General features: G+C 38.8%; 2 protein-coding genes across 4 annotated transcripts; one reads left to right on the top strand and one right to left on the bottom strand.

Annotated features, from left to right (window-relative positions):
- Positions 1–712: 712 nt before the first annotated feature.
- On the bottom strand, positions 713–21,685 carry LOC145913299 (uncharacterized). Of its 3 annotated transcripts, XM_083000911.1 has the most exons (12): positions 21,574–21,685; positions 21,113–21,233; positions 10,335–10,442; positions 6,484–6,572; positions 5,529–5,623; positions 4,603–4,753; positions 3,723–3,808; positions 3,364–3,597; positions 2,963–3,096; positions 2,313–2,697; positions 1,780–1,968; positions 713–1,410 (listed from the first exon to the last, which is right to left on the bottom strand). In XM_083000911.1, the coding sequence occupies exons 4-12, from the start codon at positions 6,538–6,540 to the stop codon at positions 1,149–1,151; spliced, it is 1,593 nt and encodes a 530-aa protein (XP_082857037.1). In that variant the 5' UTR covers positions 6,541–6,572; positions 10,335–10,442; positions 21,113–21,233; positions 21,574–21,685; the 3' UTR covers positions 713–1,148. The 3 variants fall into 3 exon arrangements, with proteins under 3 accessions (XP_082857037.1, XP_082857036.1, XP_082857035.1); XM_083000910.1 differs by lacking the exons at positions 10,335–10,442; positions 21,113–21,233; positions 21,574–21,685 and adding an exon at positions 7,575–9,132 and having other exon boundaries at positions 2,313–2,694; XM_083000909.1 differs by lacking the exons at positions 10,335–10,442; positions 21,113–21,233; positions 21,574–21,685 and adding an exon at positions 7,575–9,131.
- Positions 16,283–21,984, top strand: LOC145913301 (uncharacterized). The gene is made up of 14 exons (XM_083000912.1): positions 16,283–16,432; positions 16,649–16,735; positions 16,934–17,026; positions 17,251–17,368; positions 17,682–17,791; positions 18,128–18,273; positions 18,610–18,730; positions 19,013–19,147; positions 19,398–19,573; positions 19,850–19,954; positions 20,522–20,690; positions 20,896–21,046; positions 21,139–21,252; positions 21,593–21,984. The coding sequence occupies exons 1-14, from the start codon at positions 16,313–16,315 to the stop codon at positions 21,676–21,678; spliced, it is 1,731 nt and encodes a 576-aa protein (XP_082857038.1). The 5' UTR covers positions 16,283–16,312; the 3' UTR covers positions 21,679–21,984.
- The last annotated feature ends 190 nt before the right edge of the window (positions 21,985–22,174 follow it).

Here is a 22,174-nt window from a genome sequence, read left to right as displayed (position 1 = left end):
CTGAGAAACCGCAACGTCTATGACGTGACATAGAAATCGTAAATTTTTCTTTTGGAGGTTGCGGGCATGGTTTTTGACAAACTCACATTCAAGTTTTTGGTTCTTTTGCAGCAGGCTCAACTTTTTCGATGCAAAATTAATCGCCAACTAAGGGTTGTTCATGTAACGACTCGAGCCGCATTGCTTGACACACTGCACGTAGCACAACAACGTGACTTGAAACTCCAATTCTTTGCCGGACGTCTGGTTCTAAATGCTCCCAAATTAGTCGCATCTAACATCACGTTTTCGTGCTTAGCAGTCGCTGTTTGAAGTTTATCAACATAAATTTCCACGAAATATGCTTGATCATTTCTACCAAGTGACGAAGTTTGGGGCTTTTCGGCTTCCAATCTTGACTCAATTCAACGAAAAATCAATGCGTCACTTTTTAGGCAAAATACGTCCTATCCCATATCACACGTCAATGTCGCTTTGTTATTTTGATTTGAAGGCTTGGTCGTGACAATGTTGACCGGAGTCGCTTGTCTATGGATTTCAACAAAATTGTAACAAACCTTCCTGTGAACATTTCCGCTTACAGTTAGTTGGTTTCTATATGTTTTAGTCAACATTTTGCAACAAACTGGGTTCCATTGAAGCTTGGGTAATAAGGTTTGTTGTACTTGTGATGGTTAAGAACCACTTACAAGCAATAGAACCACCAATTGAATCTTGTAAAAGGTTTTCTGATAGAAACATCAAACCGCACTTTGTAGAGTCAGCTTCTTACACAAGTGTTCAGTTGAGGATCCGAAATGTTACAACATATCTTCAACAACATTTATCCTCCAAACGCAGAACAATGCAGAAAGCGTAGAGATGCGGGGAGAATTAGAGATCTGTCGTTAATTAATTTTTGACTTAATAAATAATATTCGTGTTCAACCCAAGGAATGACACCAGTGACCTCTATTCCCATAAACTGTAACATTATGACAACGTTGGTTTTACAAATTCAACTTTAATATTTGAATGTAAGCAACAAAGAGAAAGTTTGTGGACCAAGATCTCTACACTAAGAAGAATTGAACATTCCCTGGTTCTGGAGCTTCATAAACTCAACTTTCCACGTTGACGGGTTTTAACGGAGCAGAGCGGGGTTAAATCTACGGACGAACAGGTATCGAATGACTGTGACGCAAAACGTCCGAAAATCCGCCCCTTGCCCGGAGCGCCGATCCCGCATGCGCAGGTGACGTCACGCGTGCTGTGAGGGCGCCATCTCGTGGTAAATTTGATGGAGCGTCGACGTCGACGACCACCATGGATATTTTGTCTGTGACGTAACGGTTGGTTGGTCGATGTGTTGAGGGGGTAGGGGTTGGTGGGGGTTCCCCCAGGTGAAAGGTCACCGACTTGTTGTTCCGACTGCGGTGGAAAAATGAACAACATTGAGTTGTTACACAACTAAAAACTGTACAAGAGCTTTCCTATGACTATTTTACTGAGTTATCGTTAACGACCAGTATTAACTCAAGTATTAATTTCTTATATGTACAAAGAGCTGCAGACAGGGTGTGTACACGCACTGTTTCGACCTGTAAGGTCTCATCAGTGCAGCTGTTGACAGTGGCACTGTGCTAGCTTTTACACTAGCAGGCAAACTAATTTCAAAAAATTTGTTGTTTTGCAGTCGAAAATTGCCTCATAAACTTGAGTTTTTAAATAAACGGAGTGACGTCCAGAAAGTAGTGCAGAGTTCATGGTTTTACGTCAAACAGTGAAATTGTAACAAACCTCACGTAGTAACCATCCCTCTCAGCTACTCTGGCCAGTTTGTCATTCACCGTTGGGTCGGGCAAGGCCTGCGTCACCCACGGAGAATGATGAACCTTTGACGTCAACATACTGCGTCCCGTAGAGGCTTCGGGCACGTGGTAGATGATGCGGGTGCTGACGTCATCACCCTGTGACGCGGTTGGAGGGCTGGGGAGGAGTAGAAAGTGTTAGGTTGTGAAAATTTATAAAATGCCTGATGAATTTGTTGTTGTTTGTGGTTTAAACTTAACGCACGGGAACTTGTTTAGGTTTTCAGCCTTTAGATAACCTGCGATTAATTGAGCCTGCTTTGCATTTACGTTCGAAACTTGTTTTGCATACGACATGGTTGTATACAAATAAGCCAAACTACAAACAAATTAGCCGTCATGTTGATTGATTTAAAACCAATATTTACATGGAAACACACATTGCGAGTCACGAAGTGGGTTTGAAAGTTAATATGGAGTTCTTGGTTCCTTTGCAAAAAAATTTGTCACACTTAAACTCACTTCTTTTTCACAACCCACGATTGTCTCGTCGTCATCTTCCCCACGTCACCACTGATGACGTCAGGCGTGCTTTGAGCGGCGGCGTAATAGTTCCTTACTTTGTAATTCACGCCGTCCCTTTTAGATCTGTTTGACGATTTTTTACCCAGAAACTGGGGCCCGTATGCTATGTTGGGGTCGGAAAAAGTCCCGTGGGGCTTTTCCACATTGTCGTGTGGGGGGTGGGGTCGAGTGGAGGGCCGCGGGAAAAAATTCTCAAATCTTTCATTCGAGTTACGAAGAGGAAGCAGAGCGTCGCCTTGCTGCCCCCTCGCGGTAAGGTTGTTTCGCTCGGCGCTGGCACTAGGTGACGCTGAGCGTCGAATGTTTTCATGACTTTTTGCTGCTGAAAAATAAATTATTTTTGTTTTGAAATTCCTTCAAGCCAATGAAGAAAAAACGAAGCAAGATAATAGTCCAGGGCACCACAAGCAAAAACAGAGCATAAAAAGGATTTTCTGCCGAAAACCGTGGCAGCAAATTCATAAATAGCATCTATTTCTTTGAAACCCAAATTTTTTGAAAAAAAAACAGTTTTTTTGGTCAATCACAAGTTGCGCTTTGTTGTTTAGTGAAGCAGGAAGTTACAAATGCAGCCAACCGGAACGCACCGTTCGTTGCCACCAAGTTTGAGGTGGAGAGAGATAACGGGGTGTTGAGAGATTTCCGCACGGGGGAGGTAGAGACAACCGGGGTTCGGGTGTAAAGAAGTCGACCTTGATTGACCTCAACCGAACTGTAACCTCTGAACAAACAACAACATTTTATACGAACGACCTTGTGACGTAACAAATATTTTTTCCAGTTTAATTGAAGCTGTTTATCGCGAATTATGTTTAGCTAAGATTTTGGAAATTGATTTCCCAAAAAACTAAACTTCGAGAAGAATTAAAACCCTTGAAAATAAAATGGGTTATTTGTGTTACTGAACATGAATACCAAAATTCTTGTGTGACATGGTGGTAACAAAACCAACTTATAACAACCAACAAAAACCAACAACAACACGTACTTGTGTGCGTCGGAGTCATCACCGAATCCCCTCTGTTTATTGATAACCGCACTCAACCTCTGTGGAGCCGCCAACAACCTCTCGTTGCTGATTTTACTTAAAATCGGTTGACGGGGAGGAGATGTTGATGGTCGACCACGTGGTGGGGCTGTGGAGCGGTTTTCGGTTGGTGATTTTTGTTGAGATCCATCTTTTGCCGATGAACTGTTTGTGCGAGGTTTGTCCAACCCCTGACTAAAATTAAGTTGTATTTATTCTATAGTAATGTTCATGTGCGCTTGGATTATCAGAAAAGAAAATACTTGAAACTTTTTTTCTATTTATTTCAAACCAAGAAATTTTCTGCTCAAAAATCCAACCTCAATTCTTCCTTCTCTGCAGAACGGTTGGCGGGGATTCCCCTCCTTTGAGCAAACGCACTTCGAACCGGGGCCGAAAAAAGTCCCTAAATCGAAACAACACACATAATTATGTCAGATTCAACAGGGCATATTGTTTGATCACAACGTCAAGTAACAATGACCCATTGCTACCCAAACAGGAATAGCTTTGTTAGGATATAATTAAAATAGATCCAGAAATCCACATTTAATTTGCAATTTATGGAAATAGTAAATGGTTTAAAGGGGGGCATTTATAATTCCAACCAATAAAACAAATTGTCAAGGTTGATTCAAACCCGAGACCCCGTTGGTCCGGAGTATTCACATATTTCAAAAGCGCCCAAGTTTAAACAAGAAAATCAAATATTTGTGCGAGTTATTTGAGTTCCGGCTCAGGCTTTGATCTTCGTGAGGTTTCCACGGTTATTTGCTTCTCTTCCACGGGTTTAAACCATGTCAGTTTACAGTGGAACATTGACGTGCGACTTTACGCTTGTTTTGCTCATTGGTTTAACTCGCACTGATGACGTTGTGTGTAATTTATGTGTTGTTGCCAAGTAACGACACAAAATGCACAGTTTTGCCAGATTTTTAACAAACCTAGACATAGTTTTTTGAATTTCTCTGAAGCCGAAGTTTGCGACCGAAATTAATGCAAAACTTCTCCTGTATTACACACTGGATTTTCCAATTTGAATCTTTCTGCTTTCACGCATTACTAGAAAGTATATTTAAACCGATGCACGTTTTGTGAGGTTTATTACCATTGATGACAGGAATATTACACCTCATGGCCACAACACTTAAAAGCGGTTCCGGTGGGATTCGAACCGACGACATTATGAGTCCACCTCACCTGTCTCCTCATCAACTTATCAGCCGACCCCATCCTGTTCCCTCTGACGACATCGTTGTCATGGCGACTCACAGCCTCCAGGATTTCGAGGGGGGTCCTCCACTTCCTCTTTTCATCCCCGTCCTCCTTCGTCAACCCGTAGGGGACTTCCCTTTATGAACGTAATGACGTCATATTTTTCTGAGCAAGTCCTGTCAGTGACTTTTGCGTAATGCTGATGACGTATCGGCCGAAAATGTAAAAATCACCTCGTGTGCAGCTCGTCATAATATATATTTGGTTACCGTATTTACTCGATTGTAAACCGGTTAAAAAACTTGAAAAGCCATGGTTTACAATCAAGTAAATCCGGTAAATGAACTAAGTTCAAAAACCTCCTTACAATTGCCAAAAACGTAATCACACAATAGGTGCGGCATCACGAAACATAAAACAACTAACGGAAATTTTCTCTCAAAAAATCCCACGCGAAATTATCGGAGAGGTCCCAGTTCGGTTGCAGTGTGTGGCGTTATGTCACGTATCGGATGAGCGGATGACAAGATGAACGGCAATTTGCTGTCTCGCTCACTGGATGAGGGGCAGGTAATTGCACGGAATCGCCCTGAGGCGTTGGTAGGTTTTGAAAATTGCACATTACAGTGTATCGTGTGTCTTCTAACGACCCCACTCATATATACGCTGTGCAACTTGTTTTGATGGCTATAAGTTTTGCTTAGTATTGCGTACACAGAACCTCTTGTGCAATTTAAACGCTTATGTAAATAAAGTTAACCGCTGTCTTAATGCTGTATCTAAATTTTAACTCGGGATTTTTAATGTGATTATATAAACAATGCTTGTGCACCACTATATGTTTCAGAAGTGTAAGTAATATATTTAAACAATATTTCCATTCAGTCTACAATGATTAAATGAATACCAACCTCCTCCAAGTGTCGATTTCAATAAATTTAAGTGGGGTCAGAAATCGGCAAATTTCATCTTTCGCTACCACGTTCTTAAGGATTGCTTGGTTGGTCTGCGTGGAAATAAACAGAATGTCTTATGATGATAAAACATTCACAACAACTCCACAGACCAACAATGTTAACACAACCAAACGGGTTTGTAACAATTCATGAGAATTTAAGACAAATTTCTTTACCAACACAAGCATCGTTTTACCCACAATATTTGCGGGGTTTTTTTTGTAAGCATTTACGTTCAGGTCGTAAGATTTCCCGCAAAAAGATAACGCTTTGCGATTTATTCGAATTGAACATGAATTTGCACGAGTTTTATTAATCTCGGGTATAAAAGTTATTCCAACACACGTATTTTTGCACAAAAACGAAAAGCAGTTATTCCCGCTCCGAATAAACGTATTCCATCTTGCAGATATTATCAGCTAACAAAAGTTGTGACGTCACTTTCGGTTGCAATCATTAGACCGTATCGAAATTAAATTTATTCGGGAGTGTTTCGTGTTCAGTCAAGCGATCAAGACCAAAACCAAAATAATTTGTTGTTTGAAGTTTCCGCCCTTAAACTTGACACCGTAATAAGTTGGGAGCAGAGGAAATTGGAAGGTGGGATGCTAACTTTGCCGACCCGAGTAACTCGAGTTTGGGGAAAAGCACAACGTTTTTCAGATAATTATTCACGCGAATTTAAGGGCGCGTTCAGTAATTTGGTTCCACTTTTGAAAGTTTCACCACAAATTCGTTAATTTAAAAACTTTCGAACAAAATACGGTTGATGTTGAACAAAGGTAAACTTATTTGGAACGCATGTCGTCATTCCGTAAAACCTATTTGGAACAAAGTCAGTACTTCAGTTGTAGCAAAAAGTGGCAAAAATCGTGTTTGAATCGCAAAACTTATCAGGTTCATAACCCACCTCAGAATCAAGTAAGTAGGAAGTCTCTTCATGTCTCGCCACCTGCTCCACTCTCATCCCGATCTTACGACGCGATTTCGTCTTCGTATCTGTGACGTAAGAATCGTTTTTAATGAAAAAGAATGTGACGCTTCCTTCTAACAAACACCTCAACGAAATTACAATTTTAAAACAGTTGCGGAATAGACGTCACTTGAGATTGGCGCGATTTCGCTCTTGTCTCTGTGACGTAAGTAGCGTTTCAACAATAACATTATAATACTTCCACCAATAACAATAAAGACACACGAGGTTTATATTTTCTATATTATTCGCTGGAGAGTCGCTACTTTCTATTCGTTAACTTGTTGTCCGATTTCTCAAGCATAAAACGTGGGCTTGAAGTAAAACAAGACAAACAATAATTTCAAGCAGCAGCGAACCGGGTTCCAAGTCACCACAATAAAAACTAAAAGTGAATCAACACAAACTTGAACTTTAAGAAAGTGACAACAGACTTGTTTTTGACAATTTTTTAGGTTTCAACTTTGACAACGTCGACATTTTTACGAAGCTTAGAAAAGCTTTGGATGACATCCGAGTTAAGAGCATGGGGACGTTGTTCAAACAAACTTCATCACAAAACAAACATGACATAACACAGTGGGTGAAGATCCCGGTAATTCGCCACAATAACATGAACTTAATCCCCAGGAAAGCAAATCTTCAGTTCGGGGAGCTTTGCGGAATCAACACAACGCTAAACTGGAAGGGGTTTGGAGAGAGAGACGGGAAAGAGTTCCAGAAGTTTGTTATTCCAACGTTAAAAGCATAAGTCGCGAGGTTTGAACTGACACAGTTTCAGTGTCACGTAATTATTCCCTCACCATTTCAAACATAGTTACATCCCACAATATTTTGAAGGGTTTTTCGGAAGAGAATCGTTGTAATTACTTTCAGGTCACTTCCCCATAAAAAGCTTTTGTGTAAATTATCCGCGATCCGCAATAATTCTGTTGTAAATGATTGATTCAGGCCTTCACTTTCTGGTCGTATCTGGGCGCATTCATTTGTGACGTCACAAAGCAATCGCGTTGTGGTCTTTATATCACCTGTCGTCACAATCTTGGGTCGCTCCTTGACTTCGGCCGGCTTCTGGCTGGTTGTCATGACGACATGTTTGGTGGTCCGCACTTTTACTGGGGGGTATTTCGATCCGGGCCGCTTGTATAATTCCTCTATTTTCATTGTTTATGAAAGTTGCGTCAAACATATACGCACCACGACACGCACAACATTCTGCTTCCTGTGTTATAATGTCTAATGTACGAGTCTAAACCCTGCAAATACTTTCAACATATTCTCCGTACATACAATATATCTGGATCTATTGGTAGCGAGGTACCCTGGTGGGCAGTCGACCGTGAAGTTCAAGTTAGATTTCTATGTGAGAAACTTCGAATGTACAAATCTTACGGAAGTTCACCATTACCGGGTATGTGACACGACCTCACACAGGAATATAATTTATCTTTTCCAAGCTTATTGAAAATTTTACACCAACACAGAGTAAATGTAAAATCTAGCCTTCAGATATGTTCACGACAGTGAGATAATAACCAGAGAATAACAACCTGCAGTACAAAGCAACTAACTTTCATTAATCCGCCTCAACTAGAACTCAACCTGAACAACGAATCCCGAGTCCACAAAGGTTGTTATTTGCAAAGGGAATCGTAACAATCTCAGTAGGTTTTTACTCGGTTAAATTGGCGTAACGGCTGCGCGTCGCGCTTTTGTGAAGAACTCGTCATATCGCAAACCGTTATCGCCACAATTCTGTGATCGCGACGAATTTAAATTATCACCGAAGTTTGTTTGGTCTTTTGTTAAACCTGGAAAGACTTTCACGTTCTTTTGATGCCCGCGTTCTACGTGAATGTAACAAATATGTGGACACATATACAAATGTAAACGTACACAGTTTTCTATATTTTCGATGAAAGGTCTAACACATCCTGTTTATGATACAACCTTTCGTTCCCCCGACAATTTATAACCGGAACCGGTTTGTTTTGATCTAGAGCGGAAGAAGTTTAACCGTTAGTCGGTTGTAGTTACGAACTGCACGCAATATTTCGATGTAAATCCCCCAAGCGCTGAATCGCGACAAAAGGTTAATTGTGATAATTACAAAGCCGCAAGGTTGTAAATGGCTTCGCGACCTCTTTAAACTAACGATGTCTTGAATTAAATTTTCATGCTGGTTTGCAAGAAATGTTACGTTCAAATACAAGTTCTGCCATAGCACTTTACACACAATTTAAGTGTGTGATATTCCTGTTTAGTGAGTTACAAGCAATGGCGAACAATGCCACACTTTATCACGTAAAATCGTATTTTTTGACTAACTCCGACCTTTGCAGCTCGAGATCTTGCCCTTAGTGACATCATAAACTAGTTCACTGTTACATCACAATAACTTGGTATCCTTAAACACATGAACGAACAACAAAAAATTTATGTCCTTAATGTTATAACGTGTCACTGCTAAACCACAAACTACATTCATATCAGACCACAATTACAGGCCAAAGCCTTTGCACATTAACGCACCACTCAGGACATTGCATAAAAAGCAGCAAAACTTTTTCCCCGGCAACATTTTCACTTCCATCCGCACGATAAGTAGATGCCACCAAGTAATGGCTCGCGTCGTTTCAAGCAGACGAAGAATTTGGCGACGATCGTTGGAATTGTTTTGATAGCATTTGCCACAGCCAGGGGGAAGAAACCGATCCTTTGTAAGATTTTCTGCGTCAAACTTGCGTGAATTGATCCAATGCCAGGATTTCTCAGCGAGCAAATAAGGGGGCAATTTTAGACCATGGTATGTTAAACTCTTGGTTAAATTCACAGTAGATGGGGCAGGAGTATATTTAGGCTTGTGATAAATGAATGAGGGTTGCAAGTATGTTTTTTTACATAAGATATCACAGCTTAAAATTGGTTGAAGTGCGCCGCCTAATTTTGAAAGCATATACGTGTGTCGTCTGTGTAGAAATGTTTCGTAACAGTGCAATATAACGAACACTGTTCACAGCATGAATATCTGACCACTATCTACCACCCAACTTTCACAATCCCAATGAAATCAAAACAAGCAAGCCACGATAAGACTCAACAGCGGTAACTTCGTCATTTAACGCACGTTTTCCTTTGTGCGGTTGGACACGCAGTCGCGGTTAAAAAGCCGGGGAATAACATTTACACAGGAAAGCCCTGACTTGTTTTCACTCACGGAGAACCACAGTATGCCGGGTCAAACCGGTTCGACGTTTTGTCCAACTTGTCACGAAATCTGATTTTGAGCGGTAACTTTTAAAGGTCAACTTTATCGTTTGTTGATCTTGATAATGGAATAATGGAATGAATCGCGACTTTAACAAACCGCGTTTAAATCGCGAATGTCATCTTCGCTTTTATGGAACATTGTGACCGAACAATGGTGACTACAACAATATTGTAACCACCGAGCCGCGAACCAATACGATAAATCTGTAACTAATCCAAAAAGAAAGAACAAAATATTGAGCATGGTCCACGCCCCACGCCCACAGTACTTTATTCAGGCACCAATAAATGGAGCACGGTATTGTCTTCGCCAAGACTTCCGCTAATACAACGTTAAGCAGGGGTTACTTACTGCATTTTTTTTTATTTAATAATGCTTTTGTCTGCCACAATATGAAGGCCGTGTGTTTTCAGTATACACGTTTTCAAAATCAGTGAGTTTCAACTACATTTTGCATTTAAGCGAATTGTCACCAATGAAAATAGTGTTATACACGAGCACCCATTAGCTGACTTACCAGTTTAAGATCAACATGAATTTGGTCGAAACTTCAGCTTGGTTCACGTTTTTCATGTAACAAGATGCATGAAGAATCAACAGGTCGGTTCCTAGCAAGAAATAAGATCTACAACACAATAAAATATTTTCGGGGTTAGGTTTTCTAAACACGCTTGTTTCTAATAACGCTGCAAAAAAGACATTGAAAAAAGACCGAAAGATAGAAGGTCAGTCAAAACAAACAAATACTCCGTATGTTTAACCTGACTTGCCTACAGTAGTTACAGCTTGTGGATGTAAGTTGCAAAGAACAAGATAAACGTGTTTTACGCCAGAGTTCACTTGCGAACTGGCTATTGCGCAAAAATCTGGAAAGACTGGCAATTGTTGCTCAATATTGTAAATACCTGCGCACATTTCATTTCGCAAACAGTTCAGAAAAAACGACAACAAAAAAAATCCTCGAACAAAAACCAACTCGGGCCGAAATCTGATGAGTAAATAACGAGTAAGAGTCGAGTCTTGTTCCATGCTACACGAAAGCTGCGATGTTGACCAAGACCACTCGAGAATCGCCTTGTAGGACCCTCGAAGTGAAGAGGTCGAACCTCCAGAGTGCAGCTGTTTTACGCCTTAACTAAAACTTTTCATATTTCTCATAAAGGGACAACGCAAGGCTGACAACGCAATGGCATCCGACAAGAATTTAACTTTAAACGTTTCAACAATATGCTGACATAGTTTTGTGAGGAATGCGAGACACGTTTAACAAAGTAGTTTTACCATGTCAAGTACAAGGGGAGCCTTCAAACCAGACCGCGGCTTTGAGCGAGTGTTGTTCCAGGATTAACAACCTCCTTGAACTTCCGACATTGACTGATTACTAAAACTGCTCCCCAGCCACCAGTCAATCAACCTTAATCATGTTACGTAACCCAAAACCATATTTTATAGTGACATGATTTCCAACAACTAAAACCCATTCTGTTATGATTATTTTTATTAAACAGTGACGAATTTTAATCTATGTAGACACGCAATGACGTAGTGGACGCGTCGTCATAATTGTGAAGAAATATATTAACCATAAACTGGAGAACCAAAAGCACTGGACGATCAACAAACATAAATTGTTACTGACGCTGCCAGGCATATTTTATTGCTAAATACTGCTCTTCTGGCAAACGTTATTTTATTGATGTCTCGGCTGTTAAGCAGCAGCTTTCATCAGGAGGTATGAAATGTAAATCAAGCAATGTGGACAATGTAGTTGCACATAAACAAAGAAAAAACGCTACATTGTCCACATTGCTTGATTTACATTTCTCATCTCCCGACGAAGGTTGCTGCATAACAGCCGAAACGTCGATAAACGTCGATAAAATAAAATTTGCTACGAGAGCATCAGTATCGATCAACCAACATGTATCACACGTGCAGCTGACAGTATTATATTTAAGCACCATCGAACGTATGTTTCGACAAAACGCAACAAACAAGTCAATTCTCACAAGGCGCTCCAGGAATAATCAAATAACTAGCATCAAATTGTGGGTTTGTTGTAAAGGTGAGCGCCCAACCCTTCAACCTTCAATATACTTACATCTGCAAAGATCGTGTGATCATCGGGTAACCACTTGCATCAAAACTCTTCTCAGGGCGCCTGGGTTCATTGTATTTATTGTATTTAAAAACCAATCTCTTCAGCCAGATAAAGCTTAATATAAATAATAGCCTTGACAAGGGTTCCACAAATCTATTTTTCCCAATTATTAAAAAAAAATTCGAATATATGATTACAAATGATGATCTTGTCATACCATTTGACCTTGCAATAACAATTTCTCCGTCATGGAAATCCCAACCACCGTAGCAATAATAAAAAAATGTTAACCTTTGCCTTATATCAAGTTGTTCACGGTTGTGACGCCAAATTTATCCGATATAAACTTCATGTGATTTGGGCCACACTCCTTATCCATGCCATAATACTTGTTTTAACATTGACGATCCTTACCACCATAGTAATAACACAAATCTTTGACCAATGAACATATTAAGTTGTTCAGACAATGGCAGGCATCCAAAGGTTTACGAAAAATTGATTGTGGCATTGCTATCACTCCATCAGTTAACCAACATTTAACACGTGTACTGGAGCCAGACCTGGGTTATTATGGATGAATACATGGTTAGTGTTGTAATGTATTGACTAAACAGATGCTCCTGGCGTCAAATGAAATCTTTTCACAAACGTTTAAAATGAGTTGGTCGTTGACAATGCGGCGGTTGAGATCGTTGTATGTGATAAGGTTGTTCATGCGTTAATTATACCTATACTTTAGTGGAAAGCAGTAAAGGCTAGAATTATTTCACAATACAATATTGGGAGTTATTTTAGGACGAATTACTGAGTACGTGTTTCTTTTTGTTTTAAGTGTTTTCCCGTATCTTGAATGCGATCGACCACAGCATCAAAGAAAACGTGTTCAAACAAACGCTGCATTCCGGATAAAAACACCCTCGCGTCAAAATAAGTTTCACCAGGTGTCATACAAAGCATTTGAAAACCGTATTATGACTATATCCGATATACGGGCACCATACGATAACACGCCTACGGATTAAACGGGTGTCAATTTACGACACATCTAGTTATAAATTATTAATCGATCCTAAATATAGTTTTCAAGGACACGAAAATTTGGCACAAAATTCAAAACAACAAGCTTTTGTACTTAATCCAACAACCAAGTACTTCCTTCTAGCTTCACAAATTCACATAATACTATCTTGAAATCAAACCAAGCTTGTTTTCAACTTTACAAAGTTTATTATTACGACAAAACCTGGCCTTCGTCAATACGTTAAAGTAATAAAGAATTATTTCTTAACCCTTTGCCGTCATCGTTTTCGGCAAACCAAAAGTTATTTTTCAATCTAAAAGCTTACGTTTCGAAAATGTGGTTAAATTGTCAGAAAAATCTTTACTGTAAACACTCGACATTTCCCATTCTCTACTTTGCACACATAATTTCTGCTTTGGTATGATTGCCGGACTCTGATCAAAAACGAGTCATCAACTTCCATACTGAGTCGAATAAACAACTGTCACAGCGCAACAGGCAATCCGCAAGTTAACATAAAGGTCTGACTTCCGTCCCACCTCAAACCCCAACCCACCCTAAACACGAAAACACGTTGTGTCAAGTCTAATTTCATCCGCAAGCTTTACACGTCGTCATCCTGATCAAATCAACTCGTATTGTGAGTTGAGGGCAATGAAACTCCTACAGATTGTAAGCGCTATTGTCACCGACCCTTACAACTTGTCTAACAAGACAGAATCCCGCCCACAAACACCACGACGTGCTTTGCGACGAAACGAGACAAGCGGAACGCCATAAAGCAGGTAACAGTGTTATGTTGCCCCGAGACGAGCGTGCCTCGGTTTCAAAGCTTTGTTGGCTTCAAACGGAGTTACGATTGCTTGGACATAAGAACCGGGGATAATGTTTCGCATGGGATAATGTTCTTATACCACACAACACTATACCTTGTTTTTGTTGCGAATGTTTTTTCTTCCATCCCCGAATGTAAATGTTGTTGTTTACAATAAGAATGAGGGTATGGCGCCTATTGATGCTGCAATACTTTGTCATAACATTAACCTTTCCGTAACATAAGCATTGTTTTCGACAGAATGTACAATTATTAAAATACGTTGAAGTCTCCAAAAATGGAAGAGATTTTAACCGACAACATACCACAACCGCTCTGATGTTGGGGGATTCCCACCCACAAACGTAAACCAGATTTTCGTGGGGACGTGACGTAAACAGGTCATTGCGTTATTGATGAGGCATTGAACGCTGCAAGTGGAAATCGGTCGTATCGTGTTTCTTGCCTAAAGGCTGAGCTGCCGTATTTCAAGTAGTTTGATTTGATAAACTCGAGCAATTTATCATAATGTGACTTTTAACCTCGCTATCCGTCCTTCACGTTTGCAACATCTGGTAGCGGGTGGAGGGAAATTGAAGTTAAACACGTCATATTTTCCAACCGTTACGATCCTATTAGCGGCACACGATATATTTTACTAAATTACGCCCTCAGGCGGTTGTTTGCTTACAGAAATACCAAGAAAAGTTTAAACCAGGAAAAATATAAAGGCATCAATCTTGTTCCTTGGACACCTTTTGGAGAGTCGCAACAACACATTGAGGTCAGAAACGACCACTTGACGTTACACAAAATATGACAGCGCTCTTACGCCAACATGCGGGCGTAAACATATCTGCAGGAGTATAATTTGGGGACTCATCAACTCTGTAAAGCATATTGTTAAGTCGACAAACTGGCAGAAAAACTTAACATTTGAAACATTCTTCATGATCAAGGTCATTGCAAAATTAGAAGGTCAAAGTAACAAACAGCGCTACGACAATGTGTAGACATGAAGTTGTGTTTTGTAAAATCTTTTCCGTCCAACAAGGCTTGCTTCAGGCGTAGGTTGGTTAGTAATTACTTTTATTTTTCCACCACCCCCAGAACAGAAGAATGAAAAGTTTTTCTTGTACGACATCAGCAGGGAGTATTTCGGTTCCGCATGGGCAGTTTTAGCGCAAAACTCCACTTTCAAGTTAATTGCTTGAATTTTACGACGAAATGTAAAACACTTTCAGCACCGACTCAACTTCTACAATTAACATAGAACCCCCCTGGCGGTTCCAACACAATAGGTGCGATTTCTACATTGGAGAGTTTGCCGTGTTCGTTGCTATGCTCTCGTTTTCATGGATGCCCCCGGGCAAATATCTGGTTCTCAACGTTTTAAATCGCCACAAAACCTGAATATCTGCTTAACAAACTGCGTGGAATATGCGAAGTTGAGAAGCAAAATGCTTGGAATTTTTCTGAGAATGTTTACCTCAGTTTTAATGCAATACAAAGATATATGAAAGATTAATAACGGTATATAGAGAATACTGAGCAAGTTGTAGCAGACGTTTTTAGCTGGCTTCAGGTGTTTTTAAAGTATTGGAAGTTTATTTAAGACTGTTTTTAAAACAGCACTTATTCTATGGTTTCCAATGAAAGTTGGAATGCATTATTTAGGTGGGATAAGATAAGGTCAATTTTGTAAGATTCAACAGAAGTGATGGAGCAGAGTGTTGGATAGAGAGATTATGTAAAACATCACAGTAAATATGAGCAGATTTGACCCAGGCATATTTTCGTTTCACAACAGGAATGAGAAACACAAGTTAGAAGTGATGGAAGGAGAAAATTCACATCAGTTTATAATGTAATGGAGTTTAGAAATATGTTGTGATAGTTGAGTATGCCACAGATAACAAAACGGCCTAAAGTCTTTGCTGTAATCAGAAATACATTCGAATACCTGGATGCCTCACACAACGATAACAAATGGACATTTTTAATAAAAACAAAAAGTGAAATTTAAATTTGCTAAAATAATTTGAATAAGTTTAGATTAAGTTCAGAATCGGGCAAATCTTTAAAATGGAAGACTGATTATTAGATGAAGCCTTGCCAACTTGCAGAATGCCGGTTTTACTTTGTTGCGTCGAACAAGAGCAAGTCATAGTTCATCAAAGGCCGACGTTTAAGTGGCAGACATTTTGCCGCGAGCTAGTTTTGTGGTTGATCAAATATTTATCGCCAATATACAAACATGCCGTCGCACTTAAACGGGAAGAGACCGACTGTAGATTGGAATATTGTCGATCCCATGTTATATTATGATGTATAACCTACATATGTCGTAAATTGTCAGACGTTGTGTGCCAAAATCATCACACAACTACACAACATGTTCAATTAAGAAGTATTTCTAAAAATATGTTTAAAATCAGTTTGTTTGGTGATTTTGGTCAACGCCATTTTTCTTTCAAGGAAGTCCATGTTGATGTTGACGAAATATTTTTTCTTCCAATAGATTTTCATATACAGGTAAATGGTTTTGTGATAAGAATGAGGATTAATAAGAGGTTTATTAAACGTTCCCTGGAACTGATTGGAGCTGTAGCAGTTGTTTATTTAATGTTAGAGATGTTGGAGTCCCACACTATGGATAAGAACGACGTTTCGAGGGTAGGTTTGTGGGTTTCTCGTGCAAAACACGAATTACAACTAAATTTATTCGTTATTGCATAACCAGTGGTCCATGACAAGACCAACAGAAAGTTTTATCGCAAAACTATTTTCTGTATCAAAACAATTGAGTATTTTTGAGAACATCGTAAAGCTTAGCAAATCACAAACTCTCGCAAATAAAAACTTAACGCCCGTGTCGCGTTTATGTTCCAGAATATCCAAGTACGTTTGCCACACGCTAATGGTGATATTGAGGAAATAGCTGTGCCAGCAAATGAACTGCAAAAGTTGCAAGAACAGGTTTGTGATCGAAACATATTTAACAAATAAAGATGACTTGCCCTTCAAAAAGATTTTGAACTTGTTGTTACCCAGTTTGGTTGGCAATCGCCAAATTAAACCAAATTCGAACAGAGAAATTTTGCACACAATTCATTATCGTACAATAGGTTGTTGTGACCCGAACAGCACATAAACTTATTCTATGTTGTTTTAAAGTTTCTTGAAGTAAAACGGAAACAGGCGCAAGCGCAACAAAATCCTCCACAAGTTCAAAGCCAGGTTAAGGCAGACCTACCTCCTGTACAAGAAGTAAGTAACAGTGACTGTCGAATAATATCAACAAAAGTATTTACATTGTCAATTCCACTGTAGTAGGTTTGAATGCGGACAAATCTACATTTTACTGTTTCACAAAGTTTTAGCAAATGCTGTACGAACAGATGTTATGTTTAACTGCAAATAGGGAAAATTTATATTCTGCTGCTGATATATTTGGAGGTTTGAATGCAAACATTGACCAATTGTATATACAGCAACATGCTCCACAAAAGCTTGAACCTGTACAAGCGGTTGAAGCCCCAGAAGAAAAACCAGCGGCAAATCTCAAACCAGTGGCAGCGAAGAAGGCTCCACCATCGAGACAAGTAGTTGGTGAGCGATAAGAAATTTTCTATACGAGTGGAATCGGAAAAAAATTCAGTACAAAGAACAACATTGCCAATAACACGTGTAAAAGGTTACCAGAAGGTTAAGGTCAACCAAAACTTTCGGAAAGTTTACCACAACGAAATTCCATGTTTCTGTACGATACAAAAACCGACAGTATGACGGCTGCACTTATTTTAAAACAGCAGACGAACAACCAACATTATTTTACCGATCAAATTAATCGTTGGTTTTATAAAACTTTATGCAACTCATTCAACAACAATGCACACAATCTAATCCACCTTCCTTTACAAAGCGCAACCGAAAAAAGGTAAACCGGATACGAACAACGTTGCGATCAAACCTCTGTCAGGAAAAGGATCCCCGGACCTTGGAGTCAACACAAACTTCGAACAACTCAACATCGTAAGAAATTTTGTTTTTGTCACCTTCGGAATTATAAAGGAATTTGTTTCTGAAATAAACAAAACAAAAATCACGACCAACAAAGCCGACAAATTGTTTATTTTTCTTGGTCCTCAATTAGTTTCGCATCCTATATTTTGAAAATAAACAGAAATAAATGTTTGCGTCAAATGTTTTTGAAAGTTGAATATTACAACTGAACCAACAATACCGCTTGCCACAGATAAAATCCTTCCCTTGCCATTCTTAACGCAGCAGTTGTTTGGTGTGAAACTTAATTTAATAAAAATGCGTGATTGTCTAAAAGTCCTAATAATAACCAATATTGTTTTTTAGCCTCAACCTAAGCTGAAATCACCGGGATACGTCCTTCCCATGTTGTACTTCGACATGGGACCGAACAACTTGTTCAGATTGTTCAGACAAGGAGCTGTTACTGCATACGAGATGGGAAGGACGGCGGTCGTCCCAGTCTTCCACAGGTAAACAAACACATTTTAATCAACATCAACATCACACTGCATTAGGACTTGCCCTGCAACCGACTTTTTGGTATATTCGAGTAAAGTTAGCAAGTTCAAAGCGTGTTTAACTGCAATGAAAAACCATCCATATTTCATAGTAGCTGCATTCACCAAGCTTATGTTACCATACAAACAAAACACTCCAACCACCAACATACCTTTGTTCCCACTTATTTCTAGTTTCATTGATTGTTGTAAAATTTACCCATGTTTAAAGTTTGCGAAATCCAAAAGACCACGAGGTTTATGAACCAACTCTAATTCCATGAAATCTTACATCTGTTTACTCTGTAGACACCCACGTATGGGAGACGCGGCAGCAAATCCATTCGTCCTTCCAATATTCGACCAGAATTACACAGTGGATTTAGTATGGCCTCCCACTGACACTATAGATCCGGGAACACTTAAAAAGGTGAATTATCTTGTGTTATATAAGACCCTGATACGATAAATATGGTTTGAAACAAACTGCAAATACAATCACAATGTCGTGGACGCAACTTTTATCAAATACAAAAAGTTTAAAAGGCAAATTTAACATGATTTTTCTGTCTCCTGTAGCTCAAACTACAGCATGATTTCTCCTACTTTAACAGCAAGGGGAAAAACGTTTCAATAATATACTCCCAAGCGTATCAACATCCAGAGTAAAACTATACCAAAACATTCGTAACCAAATGTATTCTTCTGACAGGTGCTCGGGGTAAGTTCAATGAAAGACTTCCGCAAAGATTGCAAGGGACATCTTGACCTGTTGGTCACGTGTGGGGAAATGGATAAGAAAAGATCGGACGGAATCAAACATTTCCAACGTGCAGCTGATCTTAAGGTAAAACTCCTTCAAACATCCACAAAACCAACGGGTCAAACCCTTTCCTCATATGCGCCGTATAAATCTACAGTAACTTGCGTTATTTAAATATGTTTCTCTTTAACTATTCCATTGCGAAACACGCTTCTTGTCCCATGTAGTCAACGCAACCCTAAACGCTTATGTTCTCAATTATGATTTACAAAATTCTGTTCAATTTTTGTATGTTATAACGCTTGAACACGGTTCCAACTTGTTGTTATTCCAGATCGACAAAGAGATCTCGGTCAAAACGTACGAAGAGTTGGTGCCAAACGATCTGAGCGAGGGAATAATAGGAGCCAACGAATACAAATGTATGGGGATAATATATGGGAAGAAATGTCTTCCTAATCAGGACCGATGGTTGGCCACATTTTCAAGGATTGCCAAATCGTTCATGAGGTCAGTTATATAGTTACTGACTAGGGGAAGTAAAAGATCAATGGATTGACGAGTTTTATGCAACAACACCAGTTTCTCTCCATAATTTGAAGGTTTCAGTTGTGACCATGAAATGCTAAACTGCCCTTTAAAAAAATACTGGCAGCCATCTTGGGAAACATTGACATGTGGGAAGAACATAATCATAAAACACAGATTACAATGGTGTTTAACTATGTAGAAGAAATATAAAAGAAAGAAATATAAACAAATAAAACTCTGTTTTTCAAATTACAGACCTCTACCATGTCGAAAGTTTGCAGCCAGTTTTATAGAAAACGTGATGGGAGGACAACCTTACATGGCTGTACATTGGAGATATGAATCAGACTGGCTCGACATGTGAGATATTTTATATTATTTTGCAAATTGTGGATGAAGCATTCGTAACAACACTTACAGCTACCTGATGCTTTTTCAACACAATACAATTCCTGATACCAGAATAACGACAAAAAAGGTCTATAAAAACCATGCACAGAAAATACAACTCACTTTACCATATGGGATAAACGGTTCTAACACCCAAACCCATGTTGAAATGTTGTAAAGCAGTGCTTCCCAACCTTTTTTAGTTCGCAACCCACTTTTAATGCAAGTTTTCTTGTGTGATCTAATTGTTATGTATTTGTTACATTGTTGCATAAATGATTCGTAATGATAATGCAATAATTTCGTGATCTAACAGAAAACTGTAACATTTAGAAATGCTTCACTGGTTGGGAAGCACTGTTTAAACAACGAATCAGCACCAACTTTAGAGATATGATATTTCTAACTTATGTGGTCCCAAATGAAAAGCTTATTATTACTTGGATAGAAAAGCAAATTTATAGGGAAAATGACAATATTATCTAACTCACACAACCAATGCACACAAACTTAACATCCCAGCTTATATACAAACAGGTGCAAACCATCCAGACCCAAGGGAGCAAGAGAAAGAAACAAAGAAATCTGCCGACTCACAATGGGTCTAACTTATGATGATGATATTCGGAACAACTTTGTACAAGCCATCAAAGACAAGATGGCCGACTACAGTTTAAAGCAACTGTTTCTTGCAAGTCCACCAAATGTATGTAACCTATTGCCCTAATTTTGGGTGAAAAAATTTAATCAAAAATGCCATCATTGGATGGAGAACTAAACAACAAAAGGCTTCCAAACACTAAAAGTAATAAAATTGGTTTACTCTGATAACATGAAATTTACAATTTCTTTGGAGTTTCCAAAGAAAATTACCTCGAGCACAACTATTTCAAAGCATTTTTTTTCCTCAGAACATTGATCTAATAAGACTGATGAATGATAGTTTCCCTGGAAACTTTTACTACAGCGATGATGTGGAAAAGTACGCAGCAAAAACTGAAGGAAACGGATTTTTGACAAACAACTACAAAGGGTCATTTATTGAACAAGAGATTTGCTTCAGTAAGTCTTGATAATAAGGAGAATTAATGGTTGTAGATATAATAGTTTTGACTAAACCTCATTTACCTCCAAACAATACTTTTCCTCCCTAGAATCCACATTGTATCTGGGATCTTCACTTTCTTCTTGGACACAAACAGTTCTCACGGACAGATTGGCGAGAGGAATAAAACGACATGACAGCGTTCTGCATGTGGTTGGAAAAGGTCAGTAAAAGCATAACATGTTTCTACACTAGGTCTATAATGAACCTCAATAATGACATCAAATACATTATTTACACAAAATTTTCACATATGACTTTATCGAAAATTTGCACAAAAACAATTAGCCAATGCATTTACATACAAAAAATGTATGATTTTTCAAACAGTTTGTCCGTGTAATCGACAATCGCCCCAAAAAATCATCTGTTAAAATTAAAACCTTTCCAAGCCGGTATATATATATATATAATATATGTATATACTTCAACCTGTAGAAATTCAGATATACAGCTTATTATATTTGTGAAACAAAATAATTACGGTTTCCATTTTTCTTCAGGAGCTCCAGGTTTTCCTGCTCTCATTTTTCAGTTTCCTGAAGGAAATTTTAACTTTGGTGGAATGATCCCCGGCAAGAAAGTGTGACCTTCAATTGTCCTTCAAGGATTCGCCAGTTCAAACTTTGTATGTTGGAGCTTGTCCAAAGTACAGACATTCATTCAAATTTACAAACGAACTTTATATAGGCGCACAGCCTGAATGCTTTTTGTTTCACTGGGGCTCATTATACTGTGTTGTGTATATATAAAACATTTAGTGGGTCTTACATGTGCATGCATTTTCTACTATTCTACAGGACAATTTTCCCACATGTTTGTTTAATATTTAGTAATTTTTCCAACAAACTTTTCCTTCTTTGCGTTATTCTATAGTAAACGTTTACTCTTAGGCTTTTTATTGTAACATTCGATTATGTTTGTACAAGAATAATGAAGAACATAGTATTTATGCCCAGGTAACGCCTTATAATTGTAACAATGTTTGCATACGGAAAGCTACAGAAAACCCCAACAAAATACTAAAAATACACAAACAGAATACAAACAGTCCTACCTTTTCGCTCTCTTTCTTTTACGTAGTG

Source organism: Ascidia mentula, chromosome 9 (genome assembly GCF_947561715.1).
Source record: "Ascidia mentula chromosome 9, kaAscMent1.1, whole genome shotgun sequence".
Taxonomy (NCBI): Eukaryota; Metazoa; Chordata; class Ascidiacea; order Phlebobranchia; family Ascidiidae; genus Ascidia; species Ascidia mentula.
Note: the sequence above shows the minus strand (reverse complement) of the source record. Positions and strands in the feature narration are given on the sequence as shown.